Raw genomic sequence first — 23349 nt, 5'->3', positions numbered from 1 at the left:
GAAAGCGTCTGCTTGTCTAAATACAAACCCACATGCACGAAATTTTAAGTACAACGTGCTTCTATATATATTATATATATTTACCTTTACAAATGTATGCTTTACATGTGCTCCCATGTTTTGCTTTTCCTGGCTTTTAGTTTCTGTCCCGCGAAAAGTTATGCGCATTATTAAAAAAAAAAAACAAAAAAAAACAAGCCACCCGCTGCATAAATTTTAATGCTCATGATTATTATTCTCATACTAAAATGTAATGCTGCCATCCGAAAATGGCAAGCATATAGAAATATCTATATAGAGGGCCACTCGAACTGCACACTCAGGTGATTTCCATTTCCCTTTCATTTCCTTGCAGCTTCTGCCGCCAGTGAGCTAATCGCAAATCGCTCGACGCCCACGGACGAATCGGTGGCAAAAGCCCAAACCCCCGGCGACCTTCCATCGAATTCGACCCCTGCCACGCCCCCCAAGTTCACCAGCCCCTTTCGGGAGGCGGATGTGGCGGAGGGGGAGGCGGAGGTCGACTGGGGGGCGGGGCAGCATCCGCTGACCATTTCCCGGCCGCCGAGAGCGGGACGCAGCGAGCGGCAGGCGGAGGAGGATCAGGTGGACCGCTGCCGGCTGTTCGTCGAGGGGGATCCCACCAAGAACGAGCTCTATAGCCCCGAGTATCCCAACCTCTATCCGAAGAACATCAACTGCACCAGGGTAATAACAGGTGAGTTCTTGGGGAGTTACTATCTATATACATTTGGGGTAAATGAAAGGAATTCTGTATAATAAATATTCATTTCAGGAAAAAATACAAAGTCAATTGATTTTATTCATACCATTCACCCATTTGTCCAATTTAACTGAGCAAACACTTTGATTGACCCACTAAAAATGTAGGATGTTTAGTTTTCTGTTCCATTTAAGTCTTGAAAATTCAAGGCAGTTAGGTGAAAATGTATGAATAATACGCACACATAAAAAAGTAATGGGTAAAATGTACTAATATGGATGGTTAAGTAACTATAAAAAAGGTTAACAGCTATTCAAAATATGAATGTGTATTTTCTTGTTGCTTTGGTTACTATTTAATAGTGAAACTACCATGAAATAGTAAGTTGCGTTTACTTTGTTCTTTTGAGAGTAACTTTTTCCTTGGCTACATTGGCAATTCAATGGTTTCGACCCATTCAGCTATTATGTTGGTCAATTTGATTTGATTTCTTTGTGTGTATATAGAGCATGACAAATCCATGTAATGTATTATTCAAAGGCGTCTTAAGAGAATGTCTGGCAAAATCATTAACCAGGTATCCGAAAGATAGCGAGGTATACCTGATACAAGATTGTATTCATGGCACTCACTGAAACTCATTCCCGTGGATTATCTACGGCCGAGTAATTAACAATCAGACTGGCAGAATCCAGCAGTATCGGTGGCATTATCTGTATCTGTATCTGTGTTCCGCAGTTACAAAGACAAATACGAACTTTGATGGAAGCCAATTGGCAGCCGGCTTCCTGTTCGCGAGTGTGGGAGTTAGTGTGCACTGAGAGAAAAAAGAGCAGAGGTCTTTGCGCTATAAGGGAAAGATTAAAGACTATTGGAGAAATCAATTTTTGATTATAGTAAGGGGCTTCTTGACCCAGAACTTCTCTTTCAAAAACTGTTTCGGTTGATAGCATATCATGTTGTAGGTGACCCCAGATCAGATTGACACCTTTTTCCTTTGTCTGTAATTCGAGTGGAGTGCAGGCCTCGTAAAAGTTTATATGGCAAGCACTTGGCGACGAGCGAGCTACTGCAAATAATTGCAAAGTCTTTGGCCAAGTCTTGGCAGCCACTGCTGTTGACATTACCAGATGTCAGTCAGTAAGTCAGTCAGTCATTCGGGTTAGTGGGAAGGGGAAGCCGGAGGAGGAGGAGGACGAGATGGGGCGGAGTGAACCAGTGAACCGGAGGCATTAGATGGCGCTGATGCGTAAGATGCTCCACACAGATTCCACATGGCAGGGCCGTTTTGTGTGGCCCATTTAAAAGCGTTAGCGCGTTGGCTCCCCAAACTCCATTGCCAGTCCTCAGTTCTCAGCTCTCAGTCTCCCAGTTTCCAGTTTCCATTTCCCCGGGCTCCATAATACGATCCCTCGATTGGGGGATTGGTTTGTGTGTGTACCGAGGCCCTGGCCGGGTTGTCATCATATTTGAGCTGCACTCGCTTCAGTGCCTCCGCCACCGCAGAAAACTGGGTAACTCGCAGTCAACTCCAATGCTTATCTAAAGTCGCTCGGAGGCCAAATCATTTGTCAGTTAAGACAAAATAATGTCACTGCAAAAGTCAAGAGCTGACAGATAAAACCTGAAAGCGAATGATTGACTTTCCATAAGCACGCATCAGCGGTCCCAGTGTATCTGTATCTGCGGATATGTCAGCATATGTAGCCCTTCTTTGCCCCAGTCGATGCCATATTTGTGTGCTTAGCATTACGAGTTCGAGTACGAGAACGAGTACGAGTTTGGGTTTGAGTTTGAGTTTGAGTACTGAAGGGGGGGCTATCGGCTTATTTGCATATCAATGTGTGTGCGACCCAGACCTCCCTCCATGTTAATGTCGGACTGAGCGGGCCAACAGAGGCAGCCAGCTGAGGTTCGCTTTATGGCCAAGATGGGCGTCCCGCAGGGCACACAAATGCCACAAGGAATTGCGGGCATAAAAGTCCTGCGGTCGGGGATTCGAAAGTTCAAAGTTATTTCGAAAACAACAGAGTCGAAGTCGGAGTCGAAGTCTGAGTTTATTTTTATATTTCTAAGGGAGCTTATATTCGCATGCACTTCGCTTTATAACTACAATAAAAGTCCTGTGCAGACCACTGTGGCGAATACGCAATGTGGGATTACAAATGAGTTCACCGGAATGAAGTACATATCATCTTGAACTACCTCAAACAAAGTACGTTATTGTTTGTTTAGCTTGAGTTTCTAGGAATTTTTCTGTTAGTTAGCGGACTAGTATTCCACCCAATTAGTCTTATTATTATCCACTGTTCAGTTTTGGCAACTAAATTCCAAAAGCCACTGTGGCGTATACGCAATGTGGGATTACAACTGAATTCACCGGAATGAAGTATCATTTTGAAGTACATCAAACAACTTTGAATTTCTAGGAATTTTTCTGTTAGATAGCTGATTAATATACCACCCAATTAGTCTCATTATTATCCACTGTTCAGTTTTGGTTACTAAATTTCAATGACTCCCAATGACCATTGTGGCGTATACGCAATATGGGATTACAACTGAATTCATCTGAATGAAATATCACGTTAAAGTACCTCAAACAATGGAAATTTCTAGGAATTTTTCTGTTAGTTAACTGACTAATATCCCACCCAATTAGTCTCATTATTCCCACTTTTCAGTTTTGATAACAAAATTCCAATGACCACTGTGGCGTATACGCAATATGGGATTACAACTGAATTCACCGGAATGAAGTATCATCTTGAAATACCTCAAACAAAGGACGTTAGTATTTGGTTTTAGTTTGAATTTCTAGGAACTTTCTGTTAGTTAGCTGACTAATATCCTACCCAATTAGTCTCGTTATTCTGCACTGTTCAATTTTGGTAACTAAATTCCGATGACTTCCGCAAGGCTGTCAATCAATGCAGTTTTCCCATTGTGGAACTGCCAAATGATAAACAATGTTACCCCGAAACCGAAAACTAATCATCCGAAATGGGGGCTTATGATCTCAATTTTCGAAATTCCCCCCCATTGTAAAGGTATGAAAAGCTGGCAAAAATTCTGTACAATGTGTAATTATTCGGGGCTCTTTTTTGTGCAGCCCTTATGACAGTCATCAATTGGCCAGATTCGACAGCAGGGCTCAGTAATTACATTTTTACCATGGGGTTGGGGGTTCGGGTATTGGGGAAGGACTGCAAGTGCAGTCCCAGAACTCTCGATTGCCTGGGGACTTTGTAATTTGATAACGCCACGAATACAGCCCCATATGTGTCAGTCCTGTCAGGAGTCTGTATTTTTTCAAGGCCAATCAATGTGGAATTCTATTCCATTTGAAGACCTCTCCTCCCCCCTATCTCCGCCTGTCTGTGATTCCAACTTTCATTACTTGTCCATCTCCATTATGTAATGTGTGTGTGCGAGTGGTTGTGTGGGTTTTAACGCCCTGGCAATCGCTGCTGTGTGAGTGAGTGTGTGTGTGTGTTGTTATGCCACATTGGCCACAAAGGTTCCATTCGAGGAAAGCCGGGGGAAAATGTATTTTCAAATGCCACAGCCAGCCCACCGCCATTGATTCATGCCAAGGATTCGCCGGTTGAATATGTATGGCCCGCAATGCGAGTGTGAATGAATGGTTGAATGAATGAATGAATGAATGAATGAGGGATTGAACGAGTGTGGGTGTGTGTCCAGCATCTTGATGCCTTCTCCTTTTTATGCGACCACTAAATGAGTCCCCAGACGCTTTCATTTTGGCCATAGATACGAGATTGGGTCCTGCCTTCTCACTTTTTCATGCCCCTGAAAGTTCGCCCTACTCTGCGCCAAAAGGTCCTGGTTATGGCCGGATCATTGAGATGCGGAAATTTTCACAGATATTTTTATTAGCCAGCCGGATGTTTAGGTAACCAAATTATGGGTCCATTTGAGCGCTTGGAATTCAGTGAAGTATAACTTAAAAGGTGAGAGTAGGCCTTGATTATGTGAAGGTATAACATTTGTGAGTTTTTTGACAACCAAATAGCCTGGAGTAAAAACTTTTAGCAGTAATATCAGTTATTTATCTTAGCAAAAGCATTCACTGTGGGACAAAAGTTATGGATACAGATATATTCACCTAATTAATTAATAATCTTAAAAAGACCTAATATCATATCACTTTTTTAGTTTGTAAAGGGCATCACAGCTTCGGCATGCCGAAGTTCCATCAACCATGCACATTATCCCCTCAAAGTCCGAGGTGCTGAGGTGAGCTGTTGTTAATCAGTTTCTCGGCTCGGGGCCATTTTACTTGGTGTAAGCTTGGGAGCTCTGAGGGATCTGGCCACCTGGTGGCAGTTGGGTCAAGTGCCATGGTTACCATGGAATGATAAAATATATATATTTGCGGTCTAACGTGTTGCCTTTGTCCCTTTCTCCACTTCTCTGTCCTGCCAATGCCGGCATCTAATTACAGCGCCAAAGGGACAAATCATACGCCTGGACTTTCGCAACTCGTTTAATATCGAGGCCAAGGAGGAGTGCAAATTTGATTTTCTAGAAGTAAGTACTGGTAGCTGGCAAATGCACAGAGACATCATTTGCTTGCAAAAATATGTAATAAATATTTATGGGCTTAATAAACTATTTGTAACTATTTCAAGTACATAAATTGGCAAAGATTAACTTATTTCAATCAATTAATAATTAAAGTACTATTAATATAATAGCTTAAATAGCCATCATTTTTGGTTCTATAATTTTTTTGAAATTCCCATTGATCCATTCGTTTTCTCCTGGTGCAACAAAACCCGACATAACCAACTTATAAAAGGGCCAAGGCATAAAAAAGACCAACTTTGTTGCATGCTGAAGCCGGGCATAAAAAAGGGGCGAAACAAAAACTTGCTTAGTTGCTCGGCTTTTCTCGGTCTTGGCCGGACTTGCAAAGTTTTCGATTTGTTTCCTTTACGACTTTTCCTTGTTACTTCGGCCTTTGCCGCTGCCACTTCTACTGCCACTGCCACTGCCTTTTTTGCACCGAAAAATGGCAAGTTTTAATTGAATGTTGTCTCTGCTGCAAGACGTAAGCCTGATTTGAATGCAGCGCCCAGCCAAAGCGGTTTAGCCATGGCAGACTGCCGGCCAGGGAGGTGGTTTTGGGGGCTTAGGGGCTAAGCCTTACTAACGAGCCGAATCCTTACTTCCAGATACGGGATGGGCAGTACGGCTTCTCCACGCTGATCGGCAAGTTCTGCGGCACCGACTTCCCGCCAGAGATCACCTCCAAGGAGCGCTACCTGTGGCTGCACTTCCACTCCGACGAGACCATCGAGTATACCGGATTCAGTGCCGTCTACGAGTACCTCGATAGGAACCGGGAGGCCCCGAGCACCGATCTCAACTGCACCATCGAGAAGGGCGGCTTCGAGGGGTTCATCAACTCCACGGACGTGCCGGCGGAGATCCGGGAGCAGGTCAACCACAACAAGATCGCCCTCGACTGCATCTGGCGCATCCAGGTCAAGGAGAACTGGAAGGTAATGGTCGAACTGGCTGTAGAATAGTAGGAATACATTTCACATGATAGAGATATATTATATATTTTTAATTACCTCTAAAAATGCGCCTCAGAGTATGCTCTTAATTTCTGTTTATGAGATAAACAACATTTTTACAGGCACATTTTAAATAATTTTTAGTTTTTAGTTTGAGTGTAGGCTCTTTTTGTCTTTTCTTTAAGAAAAAACTTACATTCTTAATTCTCCAGTATTTTTAAAACCGTTTCCATTATTATCTTAAGATCTTTCGGATACGCAAAATAATTTAGAATGCTCTTCTAGATGTTCCTAAATTATCTGGAGTATTTTTAAGACCGTTTCGATTATTATCCTTTAATTATTAAGGATACACAACTCAATTTATAAAAGATAAATGCAGTTTCTATCTTCTTCCCTTTCAATAGATATTCCTAAATCATCTCCAGTATTTTTAAGACCGTTTTGATCATCATCTTAAAATTCTTAAGGATATTCAAATTCATTTAGATAAATAGCTTTTAATTTCATTCTAAAACTGCTCTTCTATCCTTTCAAAAGATATTCCCAAAAGATATTCCAGTACTATTTAACCCTTTCTCCAAGTCATCCAAATGCACAATTTCATTTAGACTAAATAAATAAATCTTCTAGCAACCCAATCGCCTTGAATTTCATTCCTTTACTGCTCTTCCTTCCTCTCAATAGATATTCCTCAAGTTTCTGGACTTCAAGCTGAGCAAACCGAACGATTGCGATACCAACTTCCTGGATATATTTCCCGAGCAGACGGTGATGCCACTCAGGTGAGGTCCTTCAAAACGCGGCTTAATCACATTTCGTCGAGCCGTGGAGTGGTGATGAAATTGCCATCGCTAGGCGGCAACGTAGAATGCAGTCGCTGGCGTATGCGTGATATCGGTGGCGTATACGCAATGCCGCAAACCAATTTCCGCAGTGCCGAAAATGCGAGATCAAAGCCAGCGTGCCGGGGCCAAGGCAAATTTTCAATTTATTACCGGCCAAAAGTAAATTGTACGCGAGCGGAAGTGCCGGCGTCGCCTTTGACTCGCGCAACCAATCTACTCCTCGTCCTGCGACCTCCGACCTGCGACCTGGCGACCTTTTCCCGGGAAGTAACGAGTATTTCGCCATCTCCTGGTTGACTGACTGACTGACTGGCGGACTGAAGGACTGACGGATTGAAGGACCAAAGGACTCGCCACGGCATCTTCGACACGCATTGACATCCGCTTTTAACGCGCCAATACATTTCCACTTGTTGCCGCTGCTCGGGACAACACTCAAATTGATTGACTGGCGTCCCCAGCACTCGGCTCTTGGAAAATGGCAAATGGAAAGCGGAAAATTCTGTGGGTGGCCGGGGCCCGCTTTCCCCTGTCTTTTTAGCCATTGATTTGATGCCTTTGTCGCTTTCATTTAAATTCATTTTTCGTAACAATTTATCGCACACGACGGGTGGCCATCCATATACAGTCAGCCACAGCCCTTCTTCTTCTACAATCAGATTTGTGGAGAAAATTCCATCCAAGGCGTTTTAGGCGTTGAAATATCGTAAGGAAAATATACCCGGGGCCACAGACAGACGAAATGAACATAAATACAATATTCAGTGAACGTCATTATTTAAGCCATATTATAAATTATTTATTTATCGATTATGTGTGTATGCCATCGATGGCCAAATATTTAACAAATGGCAGATATATTGCCCCGGGTGTGGAGACGGAATCGTTGACTGCAAGTTAAGGCCTTTATTTGTGGCGAAATGTTTTGGCACAGTAACAGGATTTGCTACAATAGATCATATCAATAATATGATAATTAATTACCCAGTCATCAGGCCGATACGTAGATGATTTTAACAATTCATTTATCGTTGACCAATTTGCTGCTTATTTGAATTAATGCAAAAGGTTTTCGATTAGCATTCATTTGGGTAAATTCTAAACTGGTTATTTAAATCGTCTGTGTCCCATTCACAAATTTGTAGTTAAGTGTTATTCAATTTTAGAGCCAAAAGATTCTGTTGCTAGCATTTAAGTATGGGAAAATTGTAGTACGACATAAGGGTAAGAACCGTTCTTATTTTTTATTCTTTTTTCTGATAAACTAGTCACCAAGGAATCATTTTACTAGTAACAGAACGCCTTTGAACATTTATACACATAATAAAGAGTCTTTTTTGATATATAGTAGGATCTAAAGTGCGAACAAAAACCCAAAAAGTTAGAACGATTCAAAAAAGCTACAAAAATTCAAGAGGTGCAAGGATAAATCGCGTTTTTAATGATAGAAGCATAAAAACCGAAATGAATTTGATTTAATTAATTTGATTACTTCCATTCAAAGAAGGCACTTCGACCTAATTTTGTAAGATGGTGTTACTTACTTTCTCCTTCTGGCTGCCTTATTGAAATCATTTTGACCACATTATCACCCTGGTTACCACCCATTTAACCGGTTTTTCCTTCCAGGGTTAAGAACTTTTGCGGTTCGGCTGGCGAGAGTATTACGGCTGACTCGAACATCCTGCACTTACGCTTCTACGCAGATCAAATCGCGATTAACTCGACATTCGGCATCCTATTCACGGCGTTCCGGGACCGAGGAGCTGGTAAGTCCAATTCCTGCTCCGATTCCAAGTCGCCAGATTCCCTTTGATGGCGTCGGCAAATCCCTTGAATTGGCAACAAATGGCTGGGGCGCAAAGTACAAAGGCATGGCCAAAATCCTGGGGGCAATCCGGTGCTAAGCCGGCCTCGAATCCCCTTTCGGCTGCTCATTTGGGCAGTCGGAGATGGAGATGGAGATGGAGATGGAGTCGCTTGTCTAACCAACTATCTCCAAAGGGGGGGACACCATATCCCTATCTATCTGTCTTTCCAAATGTCGGAATGTCTGAATGTCTGAAGGAAAAACAGGAGGCGGAGGTCCTGCGTGATTGCCGCCAGTTGCCGGAGGCAAAAGGCTAAGCACTCTTTTGTCATTCAACGATTGTCCTTTGTCCCCGGGCCAGCATTGTTTACTTTTAGGCAGCCGGGCATCCAGGCAGCCAGGCAACTAGAGACCTGCCCCCAAATCTCCAGGACCTTCGGCACCAGCTCCTTCTGCTCGAGAAGCTCCCATTCCCGCTCCAATTCCAGTTTTTGGTCCTACCCATGGCCCACGCTCCTTGGGCTTCATCTACTTCAACTGCCAGCATCGGCAATTATTGTTGTTGGCTGAGCGATTTATGTCGGAGATTACGTGCATTTGCTTTGTGGTCTCGCCCATCGTCGCCTTTCAATGGCTGCACTGTGGAAAGTCCATCAATTTAAGGCTCACAATTGATCGGAGCTTTAAGTCAAATTGAATTGACATTCAATTTAATGTCGAATCGAATTCGGTTCGCTTCTCTATGGCCGGGAAAATTCAATTGCGAATAAAATAAAATTTACTTGGTGCTCAAAACCTACTCAAAGCTAAACTTTATGTTGCCAAAGAGAAATAGAAAAATTAATGGAGTGTTTCTAAAAAAAAATGTATATTCATTATTCATTAAAATCTAATCAATTTTATATTCATTTATGATAAAAGCATTACAAAACACATAAAAATGGTAAAACATGAAAGATATTTGATCTTATAGTTCCCGTTTAAAATAAAACTCAATTGATTCTTTGCTTTTCGTTTCAAATCATCTTAAAATAAGTAAAAATACAGACTATACCAATTTTGTAAAAGCAAACCGCAACGATATTGACAAAGAAAATATTGATCTGTGTGCGGCAATATTTTGTCAAATACTCAATCGTCCTGCCACATCAATAAAATCCATATTGAATTGTCTGCCGAATGGCCTTCGAATGACAATATACATTTTATGCAGCCGTTTTACACTCCAATCCAGTGGAGAGCACTTTCAATTGAAGTCAATTGTCCATTCCACTGTGCGATTTGTGCTTTGATTGGCGTTTTAGCCATTTTAGCCGCTTCTCTCGTCCTCTCACTTTAACTGCCATTTTGTGCCAAATTTTTTACAACTTTCTCTAACTCCCAAACTTTTGCCCCTTCCTTATTCGCAGCCTGCACCGAGGACGAGTACGATTGCGAGGACGCGACCTGCATATCAAAGGATTTGAAATGTAATAGCCAGGACAATTGTAAATTTCGATGGGACGAGGAGGGCTGTACGGTAAGTGACACGCCTATACAGAGAAACACAATTTTGGTTACCTTAAAATCCCAATAAGTAGCTTGTCTTTCCAACTTATTCTTATTTTTATTCCTAAGAGGTCCAACAATGTCAATAGAACATTTATAATGTCAATTGTCCTCATGGTAAACTAAAAGTAGATATAACCCTAGAAAGCATAAGCAAATTTGGGCCTTAAAACCTGATTTCAGTTTAACAGGCAGACAAGGTAATGCCCAAATAATACTATTTTTTTAAAGCCTACTTATAGGCACATTAACTATTACTATGTTTATGCTATGAATATCATGCATTCTCCAGAACATGAAATTATAATAGCCCCTGTTTATGCAACACAGACAAATTCATGAAATGATATTAGTAAAGCTGTCAAATCTTTTGAATTTTATATAGAGCTCTATAGAGTAGTAGGCTGTGAAGTAGGCTGTGCCTCAGCATTTCGTAAATTGGGACTGAATTCATAGTCAACTTTCGTGTGTTATCGAATTCATGAAACGGTGTTTATGCACACACGAATTTGCTCATTTCATGAATTTATTTCATGAAATAGGCATAGCATAAACACAGTATATGATTTTATCTGTTCCACAATTCAGAAATACGCATATTTAGATTTATCACGATCTAAAAATATCTTAGTTTGATGCTAGAAAATACGTTAAAACTTTAATGTTTTAAATATAATTGCTTAATTTAGCTAGAAAACATAACACTTATATATTTTCTTAGAAGAAATATGAAAACCTAGAGGAAACCATTTGAGAAAATGTTCCATTAATTTAAGTATCTCTTAATGTTTGTAAATTTTTTATAAGTCTACTTGGAAACTGGCATAAATTTCCGAGATTCCAGCAGAAAGCAGTTTGCAATATGTTTTAAAGAACTATTTTCTCTCAGTGCATCGGCACACACAAAACTGGGCCGTTTGTACGTGCATCTAATTATAGGCCAGCTTCAAACCGGCATGGCTCCCCATCCCCCTCCCCATCCCCAACCCCTGACCTCGTGACCCCTGAACCCCTGATCCCCCCCTCCGTAACCCGCTGCCACCCCGCTCATTATAAGTATGCTCGACACGCCGATGATGGCAACACCCAAAAACACTCACGTACACACGCTAACACACACTCCTGCACCGGCACAAACACAAACAAAGTTGGTCAAATAAGTTTTGTTTGGCAAAGTTTGAGGTTTGTGTTACAGGAAGGCCTTGCTGTTGTTGTTGCCGTTGTTGTGGTTGTTCTTCACGGGGCTTGTTCGTTAGCCGTAAATAACAGTTATTTGCTGGGCATCCCCCAGCAGCCAAGAAGTTGAACATCAGCGCATTAGATCATTAGATTTGATAAAGTCAGCGAGCTCAAGTTACCCGCCCCACCAACATCTCGGGGAATGATTCACGCAGCGCCATCTAAGCCACTTTCTACTTCCTGCTTTCTTCTTACCACTACCACTACCAAAAGCGAAAGTGAGGTTGTAAGTCCCTTGTAAAAATCCTCCCTATTCGTGACATTCTCGAATTACAGGCATTACAACTTCTTTAGTCACAATGACTGTATTAACTCAACCCGCTATAGAGCACATGGAACTTTTAAACTTTTTAGTGTTATTATGCAAGAAGTAGTCTTAAAAAGTGTTAAAAACATAGAAAGGAAGTAAGCTTTGGCTAAAAAAAATAATATTAAAATAATATTAAAAAAACCATATAAATCGTATATTGTAAACAGTAAATTGTATATAAATAGACCTATATTTATTGTGGCACCTTTATTTTTTGTTCGACTATTTTTTATTAAGACTAAAATTTTTTTAATTTGTAAAATAAATGTAACTTTTAGTCTATAATTTAAGCTTTTATTTAACCGATAGTAGAATACTCTTGCATGACCATATCATAGAATAAAAATGGTACATATATTACAGAAACTGTATATATGCTTCAGATTTATACCATATATAAATATACCTATAGCTTTTATAAGAGCTATATAAAAAAATACATTGGTTAAACTACTTAACGGTTAACTTGTAGGGTATATCATCTTCGGCTTACCGAAACTAACTTCCTTTCTCTCCTTAATCCATTTTATACTAATCAATTTTGTATGATTAGTATTTGAGTTAATTTCTAAAGGTATACGAGATACGAGAGATATCTGTGTCACAGCGGCTTCCGGAAAATTCACCGAGTAATTTATGATTTGCAAATGTAATAATATTAAATAAAATCATAATCAAATAATCCGATTACAATCGCACATTATTGGAAAGGAAACTATTCAATGAATTATTTAAGCTCTACCCACCTCTATTCATACGCACAATTTGTAAAAGAGTATCAAGCATAAAGGATATCATTTTCTATTGACAAAAACCGACAAAAACTTCCTTTAAGCCACGGCCGTCGAATAAACTTTGCCATGAACTATGGAAAATACCACTGACCAAAGCAAACACATTTACAGAATTTCTGTTATTTAATTTTGTCAAAAATTTCGCACCGCATTAGCCGATGTAGTTTGCATACCATTCAATATCTTGCCCAATTAAAGCGAATTGATATTAGGTTTTGCAAAATGTGTTCATAATTATTCCTAATTCTATACGTTTTGCGATGTGTGGGCCATGTGAGGCCATTTGCATTGGAATTTTTAGCCATTCGATACCCAATTGGTTGATTTTGGTTTATGGTCACTAATTTGCTCAAACGATATCATATGTATGTGTGCGAGGACAGGCTTCAATCAAATGCTCAATCATGCGCATGCACAAGTTATGTTTATTTAATTGGCCGACATTAAAATGGGTCCAAAATATTTGCTGTGTTTACTGGGCGCGTATAATTTATGAGGACAGAATGTTGGCCAAAAATTGTCATAAAATCCGGCACAAATATGTTGGGCCCTCGAAGTTGTGAACGGAATCAATAGAAAGTGCTTGACACATTTTTTTTACAGACTATATATAATTTTCCCTTTAAGAGGCACACTCTTTGATAATAAAATTTGTTGCACTAGGAATTCCCATTAATATATGAATAAATATACACCCATATTTTAATAAATACTTCGAATTAAAAGAAAGAAAGCTCAATTAAATCACAGCTCCGCTTGTAAGCTAATTTACTCCCTGCCACAGCCAATAGTCATTAGTTGGCTATTGGCAACGTACACGAACACTCAATTAAGTGTCGAATCGAACCCACACTTTGATTATTTTGATTCGAGCCTTGGCCAACGGCTTGGTAATTTGATAATGCAATTAAAATGGCAATTAAACCGGAAATACCGTGTCTTTTGCAGGGCGAGGCGGCTGGCCAATCGGAGCATGTGGTCATCATTGTGATTGTGTTTGGCCTGATACTCGGCGGAATGGTCATTACGTTCATCGTCAATTGCATACGCAAGATAATACGTGATCAGAAGATAATACGCGTAAGTATTGCCAACTTTTACGCCCCCATTCGTATACCCATGAAACTTTAGTCTGTGCCCGCGCGTGTCCCCCCATAAAATACCGCCACCCCCCAGAAACCACCCAAAAAACCACCCACACCCCCGCCTGCCGCTCTCTCTCTCTCTCTCTATCTCTCTTATATATATATACATATCTGTCTCTCTGTCTCGCTCGTTGTGTGCTTGAACCACCCACCACCCCGAAAACCCCCCCTAGAATAGTCTCCTAAATGTGGCCACCGCAGGACAGCAAGAATTTATTTCCACACATATATCCACTCTTTTTGTTTGGTTCCATTAGATATGTTGCCAAAAAATATTCGACTGCATTTCAAATGCACGCTAACCGAACTCTCACACAGGAATTGCAACACGAATTCGAACAACAGTGTCCGAAATAATAGTATGTGCATGTTTTTGGAAACGCCAATGAAAATACCATTTTAGTGTGGCCTAATTGACCACGGTTTTGAAGTGCTTATGGATGAAAATCATATTTTAAGTTTGGGCTAATCTATTGGATTGCTTTACAAGGTATTTCCAAAAATTATGTGCAATTTTCCATATTATGCTATAAGTTATCCTTTATGTTATGTTGTTCTATAAAAATTAAACACAATTCGGAAACCCACATCAATGGGTTAAAAATGGTTATAATTTTAAGTAATATATCAAATTCCTTACTATTATTGCGGTCACATCCGTGGTAGAATGTAAAATCAAATCTGTGTGTGAAGCTTTGACGTTGGGTTTTTTTTTTCGGGTCAGCGAAAAATATTTCAACAATCATTTGCACTCCCTTAAAGAGCCCATTCAGAGAAGTGGGCTCGATTGTTAATAATTTACCGGAACAGTGTAAATTGGAGGGGCTTACACTCGACTTAACATCCACTGACCAGGCATGTGTATAATTATATATGAAGAGTGCCCTGCGTATATGACAAACTCGTTTTGCATATGTAAACATAATTTGCATTGACTGCGCTGACTGTTTGACAACTGAATCTGATTTGGCTTTGGCATGCGAGTGGAAATGCCAATGGAAATGGCAATGGCAATGGCAATGGCATCCCCAGGATCCCGGGGACACAAATGGGATCTCGAGCAGAAATCACCCAATATAATGACTCTGCACGGGGGCTCTACGAATGACAATTGGCATAACTGACAATTAGGCGATGGATTAAACTAAGCCGCGTTTGTATTGCATTTGGGCCTTAATTAAAGGTGCGATCTGAATGGGGCTGCAAAGCGGCCACTTGACTCCGCGGTAGTTGAACTCAAAAGGTCAGGCCACAGTTTGTTTTTGTTGTATAAGCACACAATTAGCATTGACTTCCCCACAAATAGATGTTGCCTTGTGCATATGTCTATAGAGCTCTATAAAAGGAAAACCTGTTAAGCATAAGTTTACGAAAAACTATGAGAGGTCTGTAAGCCAGGTGAAGGTGGGCAAATGAGGACTCTTGGAAAAATTGTTTTTCCCCAAGAAACTGCTTTAACTTTGTTAAAACGACATTAAACCAAAACGATGTTTAAATCATCAGAAATATCAGAGACACTCGGTATTTTTTGGAAAAACTTTTGGTATTTTTGAGCAGAAGTACCTAAATAAATGATCTTATGATGATTCTCCCCAAAAAATATCTTACCTAAGTATTGATAACACTAATAATAAGATAACGAATTCATTAGGTAATACATTTTGCAGTGTTTTTTAGCTATATAGACACTGACGAAATTAAATTTAACACGATATAATATAACAAGATTTTAGATATTAGGCATCCATATTTATTTGTATTTTAGTTAGCTTAGAAACTGTATGTTAAAAAAATTCGATTTATCCTTTACCTTATCTAGGTACAATAAAATAGTTACTTTCCCAACACTGTTTTCAAAAGCATAGTAAATTAATTAATTAATTTTTTTTTTGGCCCAGTTAAACCATTTTTGAAGGCCTGACTTAGTATATGATACAATATGTTACAAATATGTTACAAAATTTGATTTATTCTTTACCTTATCTAGGAACAATAAAATAGTACCTTTTCCAAGACTGTTTTTAAAAGCATAGTAAATTGGAATCCTAATCCATTTTACTACTTCTTGAGGACCCAATTAAACCATTTTCGAAACCGTGTCTTAGTGCAGATTATTATTTCCCAGGCACGATTCGCTACCAAATTTCCGATCCATTTAGCAAGATATTCATAAATTAGCGCAGCACATCAACGAAGTGACGCATGTCACTCGGCGCCTGATTGCCATTAATTATTAATGGCAATTGTTCACGAACTGCAGTCCCCATCACATCATCAAATCATAACGGGGGGACACGAACGGTTTGATTTTGATTTTAATTAGCGAAAGTCAAAATGTGGCAACTTAAATCGATGGCCCAGCAAATGTGGCAAGTGCGTTAAAGTCGAACTGGTTCGGGTTAGGGGTTTAAAAGAGGGCTTCCATCGACATTAGTAAAACAATAATACGCAGCGTGATAGGAATCTTGTCGCCTTGTCTGATGCGGAAATGTGCGCGCGGGCGGGCGAGCACTTTTCTCACGCACTGTCTGCTGCCTGGAATTTAATAGACATGCAGGGCCCCTTTCTCCATCGGCGCAGGGAACGGCTCCCGGCAATTCTAATGTCGTCTGACACTTTGAAATGTAAAATAGACTTTGACTCTGAGCTCGAGGTGGTTGCGCTCCGTTCCCAATCCACTCCAATCCGCTTCGATGTAACCCAAGCCCGACATCCCAACCAAACCCGAGTTGACTAATCAATACAAATGAAATTTGTCAGTTGAATGAGCAAAGTACGGTGTCACTGGAGCCGTTTCCTTTTCACTCAAATTTGTTTCTTTCGTTTTGCCATTTTTCTGAATTGAAAGAAAAAGCTTGGTTGCAATCTCCAGCTCGTAACATTACCTTGATATTCTATCAGAATACGTATATTACGTGAGGAGAACAGAACACTTGCCAAGTATTCGTTTTTTGAAAAACATTTACCTATTGATATTTAATGAAATTTTTAAGGCTTTTCTGAATTTAAAGCCGGATTATCAAGTACCTTTCAAAGACCCTGATAGCTTTCTGTCCAAAAAAGTTAAGGACTAGATAAACATGTGGAAAAGGCAAGTCTGTCTTATAGACTCCTTCAATTTATCTGAACGAGAAACAATGTCAAAGTGCTGTCAATCACAGAATTGAGCAGTAAAACTGTGTCGCTTTTGATTATTACATCAGCTGCTAAGGTTTTGTTTATGATCGAGATTAGAACATTTCATCTGTTGGCTGTAATTTCTTCAAGCCGAAACAGACTAAACAGGAAGTATAGCACGATATTTTAATGTCATGTTAAGATTCTAATTTCTTATCTGTCAGAAGAGTTAATATGAAGATAAAGTGTTTGGGAAGACAAATTCGTTATCTCAATTTAACATTCCATTAATTTAATGTTGTCACACGATTTAGTGGAAAATTCGGTATATCAAGTCACTTAACGTTTTCGAAAAAGCAATTTAACTCAGTGACAAAAGTTAACATGACATTGAGGTATCGGCCCTAAGAGTCCCTGTTCAATATAGTTCTGAAATTGGCGATAGAGAAACCCACTTCTGACATAATAATAATATTTGAACTACCTATACTCTTAATATATTACTTCTTATATTAAGTTTTAACTATTTTCTGGAAGAGGTACTTTATTAAAGCCAAACTTTAATATCTAAAATTATTTTATCAGCCAGAATGTTTATATGTAAGGGAATAATTTTACTTATCCCAATTTTCTGCCCAATTTTCTCTGAGTGTACTAACGTGGGGACCCCCAAAATACAAAGTACAAAAACAGAGTGCGCCAGTCGAGGGTCTGTTTAATAAAGCAGCAGACCGCGTCTATAAATATGTGGCCACCGCACAAAAACACACCGACTGACACGCAAACACACTTAATTAACTCGCTGGAGGGGGCGTCTGGGTCTCCAAAATATCTCCTTGGCCGTTCCACTTGCCGGCTCTTCAGGACCGACTCCCCGATTTCTCGATGATATTCAATTTGGCCAGCAGACGTACCCCGCCTCTTCCAACCGAAGTCAATGTCAAATTGAAGCTCCATTGCGGGCACGACCCTCGGGGGAGTTAGATGGAAAATACCGGCAGAAGTCAGGCGAACTGAAATGAAATGACTTTTGCCAGGACAACCGGAGGTGGACCCTGACAACCGATGAGGGCTGCTAGCCGATATTGATATCGACAGCATGGGAAACTTTGTGCTCCGCAGAAAGTGAATACCAAACTCGGCCAGCCAATAAATAATTTAATTATCAAAAAAAAAATAAGAAAACAAATACCTTAGCTGCAATATGGTTTTGCGAAATTTAATCTGGAATTAACCTTCGATTGGATCAACTTTGGGGGTCGCGTAAAATTCCTCATCTGTAATTTCTGGCGTTAGTAGTCATAATTACTAGTGCGCGAATGTTTCGCAGGCCAGCATAAAAAACAAAGTTGATTTTTGCAAATTCAATTTGAATGCAGAAGGTGTGGATTATTCAATTAATTCAATTACGACCGGCTTTCGCCACGTCCACGACAATTAAATGGGGCTTTTTATAAACGCTTTTGTGTCATTATTGATCACTACAGCAGCAGAATAGCTGCTCAGTGATTTATAAAATTTAATGTTTAATAGCATGATTTTTTTTCACGGAGATACAAATTTATTGTGATCGAAAACCGAACAGATCTAGCTTTTCAGTTATTAAATTTCAGGCAAAACCTTTAAGTTTCATCAAATTCATAGCATTTATTTGGATATTTCCTGTTTTTTAACACTCTTTTATCTCGAATACTATAAAATGCATCAAGACTTTGAAAGGGGAAAAAAAATATTGTAATTTGTCAAGAAAATTAATATTAATAGATATATTTTTGAGCTTGGACCTTTTACCTGCATAGTTGCTGAATCAAAAACGGGGCGTATGCGTAATATGCCCACTCCCCTTAAGGCGAAACGGACTTTTAAGGCCTAGCTTTGTTAGTTGTTGATGGAGGGGCTGGTTTTGGGATTTAGCTGGAATGGACGCCCGTCGGTGCCAGGAAGACAAAGCAGTCATGTCCCGGCTAAATTGTAAAACAGCCTCGTGCGCTGACTTTGCACAATGCCCCGGACCCCGGCTGATACCACACGGCATCCCCTGCGCGATTGGAACTGCGGAACGGGGCAACAATGGGCCAGGAGCCGGGATCCCCTCATAACAGAAACCCAATTTGCAAGCCATTCCTGCGGTTTCGATCAACAAAAAGGAACGTTAAGCGGAAATTGAGTCTACTATTTCAAGTTATTAGAGGTGGCCGGGGAAATTCCCAAAAACCAGTGGGTTCCTTGAGGATTTTCTGGAGGTACATAACGCCCATTATTCAAGCCCGAGCTCTGGACTTCCTGTAAAAAGTTCCTTATAGCTATTTATGCAACAAAGTGATTAGCAAATCGTTATTCTGGACTCCTTTAATTTATCTTTAATCATTGAATCATTGGTTTGATAATTGCATCAGTTGTTTACGTTTTTGTTATGTTCAAGATCAAAGAACTTAATTTTTTTTAGGCCTTCTGAAAGTATTTGTTATTTTATCAAGACGAAAAAGAGCAAACTTGGTGTTAAAATAATCTCTTTCATAAATTGACGCTCCAGCAAACCAAATTTCCTAAACAGGGACTTTGTTAACCGCCACTGGAGAAACTGCCTCTAAGTTTCCATTTATAGAGTGAATAAATCCTTAAATGATTAAGAACTTGTTTGCAGACATACACCCCTTCACTAATGGTTATCTATAGGTTTGTTATTGTAAGCTGCCGTATTTTTTAGAACAAAACAAAATCTTGTTAAGACTTAAGCAATTTTTTCTAATGACTCATATTTTTTTACACTGCAGGCAAAAGTTGAAGGCTTAAGATACAGGGGAGATTGGCTATAGTTCCTAGGACTTTCTGTCGGGCTTACTAATTATATTTTGTGGTTTTTGCTATTATGTGGTACTCACATTTTTATTTTATTAAGTGAAAACCTTCTTCTTTCTATTTAAATACGAAGTACATGGCTTCTGCTTGATATTTTCCATAATCAGCCCACTGTGGCCGACACCTGAGCCTCGTAGGATGCATGAGGGCCTCAATCTGATTATCGCCTGGAGTGCTAGATGACGGTTGATGGCGGGCGGCAGAAAAGGGGGGACCTCACCTGCCGGCTTTTCAAACCCACCCCTACATGTCACCCACCCACTTCAAAGGATTTTTGGGGCGTTAGAAATTATGCCATCAATAAATGGCAAAGGCGAACGAGCGACTGAATGAATGGCAAATAGGTTGGGCTCTTTTTGCTTCATTTCTTTTTTTTTTTTTTTGCTTCCATTTATGAAACTGCAGCGCATCACATAAATTTGCACAAAGCGCACATCAAATCAAATCGAATCGAACCGAATCAATTCAGCGTCAGCAGATTTGATAAAATCATTCGGTGCGGATATGGTGGAGATGGCGATGGCCAGCACTTTAATATCCCATTCTGGCCACCAAATGGCGTCCGTATAGAGGGTATCCGCAAGGAAAACGATGGCAACATTCGCACATATAATAAAACTTATTTCCATATTCCAGCCGAATCCTTTCCCCGTTCCACTCGAAGCTGCTCCCTGGCTTTTGGCCATGGCCTCCTGCCACGACTTTCTATTCTCTTCTTTCTTGTGCTAGCAAAAATTTTCTGTTGCCACTTAGATTTTAGCATGTAGATAAGCAGAAAAAGTATTTCCGCTCACTCGCGCACACTCGAAATCAGCGAAGAGGATGCAATTTCTTTTGCCCGGTCTCAACTCCTTTGGCCTTTATTTTTATCCTTTTTTCGGGGCTGCCATCAGACGAGGGTCGCTCCTGCGGTAGAACCGGGGTGATGACGTCCTGATGAGGCCCATAATTCATCATAATAGATGTCTCACTACCGGCTGATAAAGGTGCTCAGATTTATGCTGGAAATCCACGTAAGATGGGAAATTAGGGGGCTAATTTAAATGATTTAAGCGTTTGAGCGTTTGAGCAGGGAAATTAGGCCATTTTATATATTTCTTCATTTCCGTTTAACAGATTAGTAAGTTAAGTCTAAGGTAATTTTTAATAATTATGTATAATGAGACACTTAAACTGTCACCAAGGATGCCAAAAATAAACTGTGTTGCTTAGTATGAATTTTTAAATTATTATATATTTTTACTTTATATTATTTTGTATTATTTACTATTATATATTTTTACTATATTGTTATTACTAATATTAAATTTTCCGTATGTTAACCATATCTCCGCATATTCTTCTTATAACTTAAGATTCTAGTGAGCTGTCTTAGTTAAGGAAACAATACTTTTTCGGCAAAACTTTTTTTGTTCTTTAATAATTATTTTAGTAATAATTATTTCTTTAAATTTTAAAAGTCCCTAAGTGGTTGACCTGATGAGTTGGCCATCCGTTGATATTTTCCTCTTGGACCTTGAGCTTTAAATGTATTTTTTATAACGACTCTGCGCTTTTTTTTCCTATCCTTATTTGTTCTTGATAAATGTGCAAAGCTGCAATTTGCCAGAGATTCCCCGATGGGATTTTAGCGAAAACTCGGTGAAAATCTCATCACTGCAATTCATCCTCAAGCGCACCTCGCACCGCAGAAGTCCTTCACAGGCCCCCTTCCGTCGCACCCATGGCAGGCGAAGCCAGCTGAGGAGATGCATTCGCATCCTGCCCCCGCCCCTTACCTCCTCCCCGGGCTAAGTCTGCGATTTCGCCGCATCCTTCGCAAGGCGCTTGCCATAACTGCATGCAATTTGGTAACAACCGCAATGCATATTTGCCCTGCCACCACACACACACTGGCACACTCGTCCTGCACCCATACACACACACAGCCGAGTGCCTTGAGTGGCATTTTAGTGTTGCCATTTAAGCAATGGCAGCGACTTGGGTGCCCCCACACTGTGAGAAATAACCTTACACATTTTTTAAGAGTTCCTATACGTAGAAAAAACATGTTGATCTGCATAAATATTTTATTACTATTATTTAAACAAAGCCAGAACAAATTTAAACAAGGTAAAGGGGAAAGCAATAATCTAACTTACATTATTCTTTGTATTATTTAATATAAAGTATAAATAACTCTGTAAGAAAACACCAAATTAACTTAATAAATGCTTAGGAATCCTTGAATCTTTGGCTTTGCTGCGCCATTTTGAAATGGGTTCACAAAAATATTCCCCTACCCAAGGATTTTAAGGAAATGAACCGCAAAGTTTGTAAAATGCAGGTTTTAGCTTTTTTTGAACCGATATTGCAAGTGAAGGCATACAGCTGCGGTTAAAATAATAGTAGAACCACAGGCCGTCAAAATCCTTGGGTAGTGGAATTTATTTGTGGACACATGTGAAAATGGCGCACTAAAATCAACAGGACTCTTAGGTTTTTATCAAGGTAATTATATAAGGGTCTAATTTTGAAACACAGTAATTAATAATTAATAATTATTAATAGGGTATACACTTAATTGCTTTTTATTAAATATAAAATAAGTTTTGTTCTTCAATTATACATAGTTACACATTTATTTAAATTTATCTTTAACGGGAATAAGTATATAATCAAAATCTAGGGAAATGGTCCCCTAAGGCAGTACTTTTCAATTAATATTCCAAGCTCGTCTTAATTTACTATCACTATTTGGGTGACTTTTTTCCCAGTGCACGCCCGCTTGCTCCCGTGCAAGTTTGCCACTGTGGCAAAGTGCAAGTGTGCTGCCTTGGAGCTCCCAGGATCTGCAGTTCCCCGCTTTTCGCTTTTCGCTGATGCTGATGCTGGGCCAGCGATTGCATGGCGAAAGGCAAACGAAGCGAATCATTGTAGTGATATCCTGATATCCTTCCACTCGCGCACCCACCTCAAGATAAACTGCATTGCAATGACAGCCAGCACATGCATATCCATAGTTTATACGGCAATTGCGGCCGGGAGCCGAGCACACAGCACACCCGAAATGGTGGATTCCGGGGTAACCGCATCTCTCGAAAGCCCTTTATTGTAAAAAATAATTGTGCTCAAATAGGAGGAACAGAAACGAACAGTTCTAGATGATATGGTCTTTTTAAGGTTACAAAGCTTAAGCTAGTTTTAAATTACTCTACAACTTAATGTGATTAAAAATGTTTGCCATCTCAAGGGAAGGGGAAATTAAATAATCAATTATAAGATATATGATCATATTCATTTTACCACGTCTTTTTCAGTTCCTGAATATTCTATCGAGAGTCTATAATATATTAGTAATATTAGCTATATTTCAGGACTTAGAAAAACAAAAGTCTTATATATATCTATTAGTTAAAGTGCCTAT

At 39.7% G+C, this 23349-nt stretch overlaps 2 protein-coding genes across 4 annotated transcripts in view; one reads left to right on the top strand and one right to left on the bottom strand.

Annotated features, from left to right (window-relative positions):
• Positions 1–23349, bottom strand: part of up (Troponin T, skeletal muscle) — a 324715-nt gene that overhangs the window by 190724 nt on the left and 110642 nt on the right. The window lies entirely within an intron of this gene.
• The window catches only part of Neto (Neuropilin and tolloid-like), a 91623-nt gene that overhangs the window by 56355 nt on the left and 11919 nt on the right, over positions 1–23349 (top strand). For both annotated transcript variants that reach the window (XM_017067783.4, XM_017067784.4), the window contains exons 4-10: positions 356–718; positions 5193–5278; positions 5926–6255; positions 6961–7058; positions 8751–8890; positions 10341–10450; positions 13771–13902. In XM_017067783.4, the coding sequence (XP_016923272.2) occupies positions 356–718; positions 5193–5278; positions 5926–6255; positions 6961–7058; positions 8751–8890; positions 10341–10450; positions 13771–13902 (1259 nt within the window). The remainder of the gene's footprint in view (positions 1–355; positions 719–5192; positions 5279–5925; positions 6256–6960; positions 7059–8750; positions 8891–10340; positions 10451–13770; positions 13903–23349) is intronic.

This window comes from Drosophila suzukii, chromosome X, assembly GCF_043229965.1.
Source record: "Drosophila suzukii chromosome X, CBGP_Dsuzu_IsoJpt1.0, whole genome shotgun sequence".
Classification (NCBI taxonomy): Eukaryota; Metazoa; Arthropoda; class Insecta; order Diptera; family Drosophilidae; genus Drosophila; species Drosophila suzukii.
Note: the sequence above shows the minus strand (reverse complement) of the source record. Positions and strands in the feature narration are given on the sequence as shown.